The 11655-nt window shown below is 32.3% G+C and overlaps 1 protein-coding gene across 1 annotated transcript in view; it reads left to right on the forward strand.

The window, feature by feature from the left end:
* Window positions 1-11445, forward strand: part of LOC127709602 (G-protein coupled receptor GRL101-like) — a 30712-nt gene extending 19267 nt beyond the window's left edge. The window contains exons 6-9 of the mRNA XM_052215205.1: window positions 6934-7083; window positions 7528-8493; window positions 9499-9620; window positions 11374-11445. Of these exons, the coding sequence (XP_052071165.1) occupies window positions 6934-7083; window positions 7528-8493; window positions 9499-9620; window positions 11374-11445 (1310 nt within the window). The remainder of the gene's footprint in view (window positions 1-6933; window positions 7084-7527; window positions 8494-9498; window positions 9621-11373) is intronic.
* Window positions 11446-11655: the final 210 nt, after the last annotated feature.

Here is an 11655-nt window from a genome sequence, read left to right on the forward strand (position 1 = left end):
GTAAGCATACAATGACTTCCAGATTAGAAATGCAATTAAAACAAACGCGAGGCAGTCAAATGGACATAACAAATGTATATGGCTTTTTTGCATTTTGAAGATATAGATACCCGAAACACACACACAGAATGAAGATAAAAGACAATAATAAGAGTACAAGGCAAAATAAAAGATAAATAAAACGTTACCCTGTCATTGATTATTGAAGGTAGAAATTTTCCATGCGTCTGTCCATTTATCCGCGTGATTATTATGGGTCGTTTAGGAATGTAGTCATTTTTTTTATCAGATCAGATCAGAAAACATGGAACCAAGAAGTTTACCATTTTTCAGATTTTTTTGTCTGATAGGTAAATGTAAAAATGTGTTAGAAATAAAGAGTAATTATTGAAATCGTACGGAATAAAATCATTATAATATTTACCAAAAAAACAATATTTTGAAAGAATTTGTACCCACTATAATATAACATATGTTGATAAATACAATTTTATTTTTAAGCTAACTGTCTAAACTATGCTTCCAAATATAATACCGACGTACGCACAGACAATCGTATAGTTTGTTGTCTTTATTTATTGTACACAAATAACGTTATCGCCTTATTAACGGTATTTGACACTCCAAATTATTATTACTCCCTTTTTTATACGCCCGTCAATTTTTGACGGGACGTATTATGGTATACAAATGTCCGGTGTCCGTCCGTCCGTCCGTCCGTCCGTCAGTCTGTCTGTCCGGCGTAAACATGTCGCACCGTAACCTGAGAATGACTTATCCAAATTTCATGAAACTTAACATAGTTGTTTCTTATGATGGTCAAACGATCTGTATACTTTTTGGTGAAAATAAGATTAAAACTTTTTGAGTTACGGGACTTAGTAACTAAAACAGGTATGTGTTTTTTTTTTCACATGTCGCGCCGTATCTCAAAAAACAATTTATGATTATTGCTTAAAATTTTACACACTTCTTAGTTATATTAATCTTAAGATCTGTATACTTTTTGGTGATGATTCAAAATTTTATTTAGAGATATTGAGTATTTTGTTAAAAAAGGGGGAGGGGTTTTTCACATGTCGCGCCGTATCTCAAAAACAGTTTATAATTATTGCTTAAAATTTTACACACTTCTTAGTTATATTAATCTAAAGATCTGTATACTTTTTGGTTTTGATTCAAAATTTTATTTTTGAGATATTGATTTTTTTTTAAAGGGGGTTTTCACATGTCTCGCCGTATCTCAAAAACGATTTATGATTATTGCTTAAAATTTTACACACTTCTTAGTTATATTAATCTAAAGATCTGTATACTTTTTGGTTTTGATTCAAAATTTTATTTTAGAGATATTGAGTTTTTTGTAAAAAAAAAAAGGGGGGTTTTCGCATGTCACGCCGTATGTCAGAAACTATTTATGCTTATTGCATAAAAAATCACACACAAGACGACGGGCGTATCATGCGCTCATGGCGCAGCTGTTTATTAAGTACAATGTTTATCGAAATGTTTCTTTTAAGGTATAAATAGCTGTTCATTATACGTTTAATTTGCATTGTAAAGTCATTTTTAAAGTATAATATATATTGTTAAGTCACTTGTGTGTTTTTCGTGTGTTTTTCTCTTCTAATATGTTGCATCCAAAAATTATTTAACAAATATATCATTATTATGGTTAAAGAACTTTTGGTTTTATAAAGTAAAGTTTAAAAATAATTCAAACAAGTTACAATACGGGAGGATGTCATTTCAATTTTTGTTTATTTCAGATACATATTTGGTATACTGTGAATTCAATGATCAAGGCAATACACTACTGGTCTCAACATTCTTGTATTATAATTATGTTGCTATACTCTACGCCTTCGGTAGTTATAAAAAAGTTCAGAACGTATATAGTTTTCCTTTGGATATGATAAAGAGTGTAATGAAGAAGGACAACCACCAGTGTTCACAAAATGTGAAACTAACATGCTATTACCACGACGCTATATCTTCTGATGACTCTGGAAAGTATACAGAATCTGTTGTCATGGTTGTTGAGGCATGCAATAAAAGGCAAGTATATGAACTAAAATTAATTCTGATGAACAAAGTACCATCATTCACGTAGTCGTCAGAGTCGCTTCATTTATACAAAACCCAAGCATTTTACTCACTTAGTCAAAGTAATTTTTTTACGAATGTATCTATTAATTTCAGAAAACTTTTACACTGTTTACCACCATCTACTGATTGTGCTTGTTCTTCGAACTGTAAGCCCTGATGAAAGTTTATGTGGAAATGGTTTCGACACATGTCGAATCAATTTGATTGTGATAAATATTAGTTGTTTGTAGTAAACGGTATTGTGTCAGATTTTTGTAGTAAAAAAGCAGTTTTTTATCGAGTTTGTTTGAGCTCTTGAAGTTTAGTATATTTGTTTTTTTCCGTCTCTAATGGTCACATTTTATGCTTTACATTTATAACCTTTTTATATGTTCCTTATCAAAACACATAAATAATTGAACATGATAAATTCAACGTAATTTTACTATATATTTGAAAGTCAATAGAAATGCAAGTATTTGATAGTCAGACAAAACGCTAATTCAATATTGCACAATATAACACCTTACAATTCATACCGTATAGATACTATATAAAACTGTTTCAAACAAAGTTTATTCCATTATCATCATCACATTAGTTTACTTTTTCTGTAGTTGTCATTGTACTGGAGGAATGGACTGGAGTCAAGCAGATGTCAATAGAATGTTTACTGATACTCTAGTACTTTCTAATCCCGATAGACTTCCTTTTCATAGTTATGATGTTCCACATAAATCTTTCAGTGACGAGGGGTTTTATGAGGTGACAGTTGGACCTGTTGTTTGTAAATCAGGTAAACTATAAAGAACAGACAGCATGATTATATGTAAAAATGTGTTAGCTGAAAAAACTTATAAACTTGTATTATTGTTTCCGAAAAAACACCATACTTAAGATATTCAATTAAAAAATATATATGTAAAAGTGTGGCACGAAATTTAATTGATAATGTCTGCCATCTTTTCCTGTTTAAAGTCATATGCATTCTTGTAATGTCTCTTTTTGTGTCAGTTAGATACGTAATTCGTACACCGCTATTTAATTTGTGCTTCATCCTCTTAGATGAATGCGTTTATAGTGTGACTTATGATGTCATCTTTGTTTTCTTGGAGTCCCTCACTTTTTGTTTGTTCCCTTCATTTATCTTTTTTTTATCGATTTATAAGATTTGAACATCGGTAAACTACATTTTCATATATTTATTTGTCAGAAATTTCGAAAAATGTTTCAAGTAGCCAGTCCCTTTGTTCTGATGGAAAGTTGTATAACAATACAGATCGTTGCATTATGCGTGTAAATGAAAGAAGTGATGTAAATGGTTGTAGAGATATGACTCATCTTCAGCACTGTGGTAAGAAAAACAAATTGTATTATAAAAACACTCCCCTCACATGTGGAGCAGAATCTGTCTGGTTTCTTCGACTAATTGTATGTATATCCCTTTGGTATCTTCCACCTCTCTTGTTCAAATGACTAAGAATAGTCCCCCAGTTAACACGTAAACTGTTCGGTACCTACGACTGGAGTCGAGTTACAAAGCCACCATCTTTTTATTGTGATATTGTACTGAGTTTGAACAAATGTAAAGGTTCTTTAATCTATGGTTTTTTGATAGGGTTTTCATCCGATTTTCAACCTAAAAAAAAGTAGGCGCATAAAGGGATGGTATTGGCCAAAATAAATAAAGTGTGTGAGAAGTATTTCAAATTTGCACATAATGTTTTGAAATGCATAAAATCAAAAAGAGAACGTCAAATATGAATGAAATGGTATAGAACAATAGGGGAAAATAAATTTGATTTGAAACTTTTACGTATTTGGTCTTGGTTTGATTTAACATGAGCGTTAGTACAGTAAGGTAATATAGTTCAATGGACTTATGACAACAAGGACGTTGTAAGACATAAATACCATTTATATTGGCACTTATTTTGGATGTTGGAATTCAGGAAAAAGGCAAACTCATGTGCAGCTTGTTTATTGTTTAGCTCGAAAAATGAAATGTTACGACTGACTAACAAACTGATGAGACAAAACTAGACATTGTGTATGAATGAATCGAAGCTGTTCGATCAAGCATTTAGAAGCGTATTCAAAATATACGATGTATAATTAGCACATGGTTTTCTTATCCTTTCAAGAAGCCCGAGGTTGTGGTTGTTTTATCCTCTCTTCGAGACAAATTTGTTTATTGTTTCAGCAGACAAAGCTTCAAGCAATATTGTTTTAGATGCAAAAATTATTATTTGGAATGTCTCATTAAAGAACTTGGAATTCAAAGCAAGACTGGGAATCTTACATATGCCCCTAAATCATTCACGAAAGTGGAAAGTGGAGATGTTTTTAAAATCATAAATCCGCCCTTTTCTCCCTTGGTATTAACATCAAAAAGGACGATCTAAACCTCCAACCATTTAACTTACTGCATACCTAAACGTCACCAAAATTCTACAATACAAAATGGCTTTCGGTAATATTGTGATGAGGTATGCTTTGAAATCCAAAATTGAATAAAAAGAAGAGGCTTTACAGCAAAACTTCAAAGAAATATATCTCAACAGAAACAATAATATGTAGTTCTTCGCATTCTCTTTTACATGATAAAACAATAACCGAAAACCAAATATGAAAGACAAAACAATAAACGAAAAACAAAAAAGACAGAAAAGCGCTTCGAACGTATGCAATTTGTAACGTGTTGTTTTCATTTTTTACTAAAACTTGGTACGATTTATTCTTCTATGTATCGAATGGACAAATGTCTATAATTGAATGATCTTGTGTTTAATTGCAGAAAACATTCCATTCTTGTTTCAAACTATAAATCTGCGAATCTTTCTTCAATCCCCCCAAAAATACACTTTTATAAAATAATTTTTTTGTAGAAAAAGAGATTTGCCAGCCAGGATTCTTCAAATGCAAAGAGGGTCACTGCATTTCATCGAGCTTACTTTGTGACGGCAGAAAACATTGCACCCATGGCGATGATGAATTATTTTGTGGTAACCATGGATTATAAGTCTTCTTGACATAATAAGTTGTTTTCATTCTAATGCACACGCTATTTCTTGAATAAGTATCATCAGACTATAGCTATATTGTCTTCATCGATGCTAACATTGTTTTTGTTTTTAATCAATTAAAACATAACTAAAACATTTAGCTGTTGAATTATGAACATTCCCGTTGATGTTAATATTTTGGCATTGGACAATGCCAGGTTTTTCTAGGACGGTTTGACACGCCTTTACAAAAAATCTTTTGGATGTGTAGTTATTGAAATTTCAGTTTAGAGAAACATGGTTTATTTATTAATTGGAATTGGTTTCGAAATAGATTTTAGAAACTGCGTGTACATTAAAGTCGGTACCGTGTGTATTTTTTTTCTGTTGATTGAGTTTTTGTTTGCTAAGTGCCAATTTGATTAGTCACGTCTTTTGTAACTGATTCTCATAGTTTGTTCTTGAGTTGTGCCATTACATTAATGTCCCAGTTTAGTTACACTAATATTTCAGGTAAGTTGAGGATTGAGCACTCACAAAAATGTTTAACCCCACCACATCATGTTTGTGCCTGTCCCAAGTCATTCGCTGCTGTTTGCCATATTTTTTTTTCGACGATTGTTTTCTCATAAAATAGTCCATTGGTTTTCTCTTTTAAATTGTTTTATATTTTGTCCCGCAGGAGCCTTTTGTAGCTTACTTTACGAAATGGATTTTGATCATTGCTGAAGGCTGTACGGTACCCTTTAGTTTCATCCTCGTCCGTTTGTCTCTGATGGATAGTTCTCTCATATGCAATCATTCAACATCTCTTTATTTTCATAGTTAACAAGATGCTCGAGACCAAAAGTTGACGCATCCAAAAACCTTCAAAAGCGTGAAATCTAGAAATGGCTTAACAGAACCTATAAAACCGTCTCTTTATTATACAGTTAAGAAATTTAGAAAGAAATATTCTTAGCTGTATAATAAAGAAAAATGTTAAAATATCAGTCAATAACATACTCGGTACCAAATGTACTGCACCAGATGCCCATTTCGACAATTAATGTCTCTTCAGTGATGCTCGAGGTCAAAATGTCTGGAAAGAAAAAAGCAAAAACAAAATTTGAAGAGTTGATAAAACAAAAAACAAAAACATAAGAATAACCGAAAACGACAAAGAATCAACATGTAGATTCAGGAATGATCTAAAAAGACTCCTTAAAAGGCCCGCAATTTAATTCGGTTACTCTGTTGTAAATGAAAAGCTTTTACCTTCATCAGATTCTGTTGCACTTTATTTGATCGCGCTACGAAATAAGGGATTAACTGCTTTACCTGCGTTTTTTCGTTTTCACATCCATCGCTCATCAGCTTCCGGTAAACGAATACATAAAGCTAAGGAATTATAAGGGAGCTAATATCTATATTCACAAGCCAATGCAAGTATTCCCGAAACAAATGAATGTACTATTGAATCTCGTCTAAATTGTTTTATCACTTTTCCGTTTCAAAAGATACTTTACATTTTTATGATAGGGTAATCATTACAGATAAAAATGCTTATAACATAACATGTTCTTTCTCAAAATCTACAATAAATTTGTTTTAATAATAATATGAACAAAGGTATGATATCAATTTCAGTAGGGAAGCATCGATCGCTAAGAGGATATAAACAGAGCCAAAACCTTCAAATGTCAACTTTTCTGAAAGGGAATGGAAACTTAAGATTTAGACATTTGGTTTTTCTAATTTATCAACTTTTCAATTTTCAATCACAACTTATCATTATCATCTTTTAATTTGGGATAGTTTATACAAATTTGATGAGGTTTTTATATATGTTTGCTTTCAGGAAATTTGACCTGTCCTGGATTATATAGATGTCAACAGTCAACCACTTGTTTGTTATTTGATGAGGTTTGTGACAACATTAGACAATGTCCTCATGGGGATGATGAAGTTGGATGTTATATCACATGTCCTATTGGGTGTTCATGTGAAGGTTTAGTATTTATATGTCATCAAAAAGAAGTAGAAACAATTTTCAGGGATTTGTCTATTGAAGCTAGAAAATTAGATTTGAGCAGCTCATTGTTTCCAAATAATGAATTGATTGTTCCTGCATATACGTATCTTGCTGATTTCAAACTGTTCAACTGCAGCATTGGCAATATTATGCCATACTCATTTGAACAATTAATGAACCTCCTTCATTTAGATTTGAGCAATAACAAATTGAAGGTTCTGCAAAGTTACACGTTCTATGGTCTCACCAAACTAGTAACCTTAAACTTAAAAGACAATCTGATGCTGGGATTAATCAAACGAAATACGTTCATGTCATTACCTAATGTGAAAGATTTGGAACTGTCTGGAACTAGAATAATAAAACTTTTCAATGGGACTTTTAATGGTTTAGAAAACCTTGAAACGTTTAACATAACAGGGAATGGACTAACAACTGTAGAGAAAAACGGATTTGATGGACTTGTATCTCTTTTGTTTATTGATTTGAGACAAAACGATGTGACAAAATTTTCTCCTGATATATTTTCTCGCCTTTCTCATTTAACACAAATGAAAACTGATTCCTATATATTTTGTTGTTTAAAACCAGAATCTGTTTCCGCAGACAATTGTTTCCCCAAAATGGACGAATTTTCCTCGTGTAGGGATTTGATGAGAAATGATGTATTGCGAGGGTGCCTATGGATTATTGCTATAAATGCCTTAATTGGAAATGTTGGAGTTATACTTTATCGTATAATCTACGAAAACACGCTGGTATTTAAGGCAAATTGGTTATTTATTATGAACCTTGGTGTTTCAGACATGTTGATGGGTGTGTACCTAGGGATCATTGCTTTTGTTGATATGTACTACTCTGGAAACTACATTTTACATGACAGAGAATGGCGAGATAGTACTGTATGTAAATTTGCAGGTATCCTTGCGGCCATTTCATGTGAGGCATCTGTTTGTTTTGTCATGTTAACGACTTTTGATTGCTATCTAATGGTACAGTTCCCATTTGGCAGATGGAGGATAACATACAAAACAGCAAAGGTTTCGACTTTGGTTTGCTGGTTATTTGTAATCATTATAGCTGTGGTCCCGATTTTTGAAACGGCATATTTTTCTAATATGTTTTATTCCAGAACAGCAGTTTGTTTGGCTTTACCATTTTCCCGACAGAAAGTCAGCGGATGGGAATATTCAACAGCTATTTTCGTGTTTTTCAATTGTATTGCGTTTATTGTAATAGCTTGGTGCCAATTGTCAATTTACCAAATAGCTAAAAGTAGTAATAGAATAATGACGAAGAGGACAAAACAAGACCTAACACTGGCTAGACGATTATTCTTAATTGTTTTAACGGACTTTCTTTGTTGGTTTCCTGTTGGAATAATGGGTAAGTCATCCATAAATCAAGGTACGAGAATTGATATGTAAAACACAAAATAGCGGTATTAACACCTTAAGATGGGTACTGAACACCTAAGGGACTTACATCTTTAAAAATCAGCTGAACGTTTTAATCACATACCATTATTAAAGAGAACCAAGCTTCTCAATGATCAAAATTAATGTATGTCAAACTGCTATATATCCAATGAAATTATTCCTGTAAATTGTGTTCTTCAAATGTTTTGACAATATTTTTGTCATCAGGTCAAAGTAAATATTTTGTATAGATTGAATGAAAATTTAACGAGCCAAATCTATTTTGTGAAAATTGTTGGGTACCCCCTTAATGTACCTGCACAGCTCAGTAGTCAGTGATTGGATACTGACATGATATAAAGCATACTTTTCTTGAATTGTCCGTTTATCAATTTTGAAATTAAGAAACTATGAGGTTCCAACTCCCTCATGCAAAGTTGACCACAGCTGGATTTTGCTATTTTTTAGGTCCTTTTTGGTCATACAGCTGTTTAAGTGTTTCGGTAATTAACCATCCTTGGTTTTCAAATAATTGGTTTCGAGTGTTCCTGATGAAGGTACATCCAGATAAGCACTTCGAACGCATTAAACTTATTAGGTGTTATTTTCACTGTTTATGTAGTAAGGAGTATCAAAATTGTTTACGCCATCTTGGATTGCAAAGAATCAGTAGAGAAATTTACTAAAATTGGCTTATTTGTCCCTCATGCAAAGCTCTAATTCCGTGCTCGGCTTATGCTCAACTTTTTATAGCTTTCTGGATTTTCAAATATTTTTGCCTCGAGTATCACTGAAGAAACTTTTATTGTCGAAATGAGCATCAGGTGCAGATAATTGGTACCGATAATATTATTATATAGATGTAATGCATTTGCATTAAGTTCAGTTTAAATGAAGACATACTAGTAGTATATGAACTATGGTAATATCTTCATAATACCGAAATTGATCTATTTTTCTATTCATTTTTTAGGTATACTAGCAATGGCTGGTCAAGTATTTCCGTCAGAAGTTTATTCTTGGGTGGCTGTATTTGTGATGCCACTAAACGCAGCATTGAACCCTTTTCTTTATACGTTTTCAACAATAAAGCAGGTACTTATGCTTAACAATAATACACATTTGCTCAAAGTAAAACTTTATTACCGTGATTGATTAGGTATATTTTGAAAAACGATTATATTAACATTATCAAGTCAGACCTCACACAAAACATACAATTAAAACTGAAGGAATGCTTTATTTATGTTTATATAATTTTGAGAAAATTTATTTTTCTTAATCTATATTCTATCCGGGGTATTTGAATTTCCCACGGACTGACCTTGATTGTCGGTTGTATGATATCATGTCCCGCTTGATATTTGTTTCTTTATTCTTGTCTCATATTTTTTGAAACACAAGTTGTTGACTTTATTATAGTAAACCTCTTATCATATTATTATAAGTTTTAATTGATACATTTTTAATAGCACTGTTATACAAGGAACATACTCTCTCATGTCATCTTATATGGAATACCTTCATTTAATTACTGGAAAAATGTGTAACAAGTGTATTGAGTTCGAATTCATTAAATGTATTGAAGAATTAAGAGAATCGACAGTCAGCAAGTGTACCTCTGAAATCTGAAATGTTTTCACATGTGACAACTCATCACTGTCCACCTGTAGACTATTATCTCGTCATTCTGTTTAGTAGTACGAGAGAAGAAGGGACGATTTTTTCATGACGAGAAAAAATTGATGGACGGATGAATGGACGGACAGGTTGATTGTAATATAGCCCCACTCCTTAAGTTTTGGTATAATATAAATAGTATGCTTTTTTATAGAAATACTGTTTATACTTTTTTTTTGCTTAATGCATGTGAAATAAGTTAGCGCATTAAAACTTGATGCTTATTTAACTAAAGCATAAAGGGGAAAAACGGCATGACCAGTAACCAATTACATCGGCTTATATATGTCTGATTAAAACTGGAAATCCATTATGTACAAGCCGCTTCTTACACTAAGGGGTTACAGTAATCGGACAACATATCTTAAATCATTAATTGTATATAGATTATTGTTATATACCTGCTGAATGCATATCAAGGAATTTAATCTAAAAACCGTTTTTTTTTTAATTATTCATATTTGATTGCTCATTTGTAGAAACCCAATATTCTGGGTAAGATGTCTAGCAAAATATTTCAGATGTCTAAAGTTAAAGACCGACGTAATGGTAAGAACAGAAATGTTACCAAAGATACAAGCATTTATCATTAAGGATTCAGACACGCGTTTCGTCTAAACAATAATCACCAGTGGCACTCGAATCCAAACAATTGGCAGCCAAATCAATAACGAAGTTGAAGAAAGTTTTAAACCTGGCAGTAGTTATTTTGATTCTCAGGTCTTTATGATTATCAATGATATTTCATGTCAGCACTGATAAACTCATCAAAGATACCAGGATGAAAATGTGTACTCCAGAAGCGTGTTTCGTCTATAAAATATACTCATAGGTGACGCTCGAATAAAAAAGTGAACAAAAGGCCAAAAAAAGTGAACAAAAGCATTGGAGGGATAATAAAAAGTCTGTAGATAACTTCGGAGGAGAAACGTCATAATCAAAAACGAAAATTAACTGATAAAGCTTTTGGTATTTAGGTATTGTTACTTGACTGGGCATTTCATTTTTCTGGAATATTTCAAGCATGCTCCTACATTTATGTGGTATGTTCGAAAAAATAAAAAAGGAGGTTTTACCGTCTTTTTCTTGTGAATGCTTATTGATTGTGTCCTTCAAACCAAAATGTTGCGAATTGTTTATGTCTACTAAAAATTATATACTATTTCAGATGCATCTGATGAAATTTGCAAGGCTTCTGTATTTATCAACAATGCACAGATTCTTCAGACGAGGCACATAACGCTGAGAGAACTGTTTGCTACGAGGAAACTTACCATTAAGGAGAGTATTCGTCTGGTCTCACAACTTACCGCTGCATTGGCATACTTGCATCATCGTTATTTAACACTTTGTCAACCAGTTTCTTTGGATAATTTAGTTGTCTTTATGGATAGAAAGGTAATTTTGAATGTCATCAGTGAGGATTGTTTGTGTCTTCTATATTTGTTAT

The sequence above is a fragment of the Mytilus californianus genome, unplaced genomic scaffold (genome assembly GCF_021869535.1).
Source record: "Mytilus californianus isolate M0D057914Y unplaced genomic scaffold, xbMytCali1.0.p SCAF_7, whole genome shotgun sequence".
Lineage (NCBI taxonomy): Eukaryota > Metazoa > Mollusca > Bivalvia > Mytilida > Mytilidae > Mytilus > Mytilus californianus.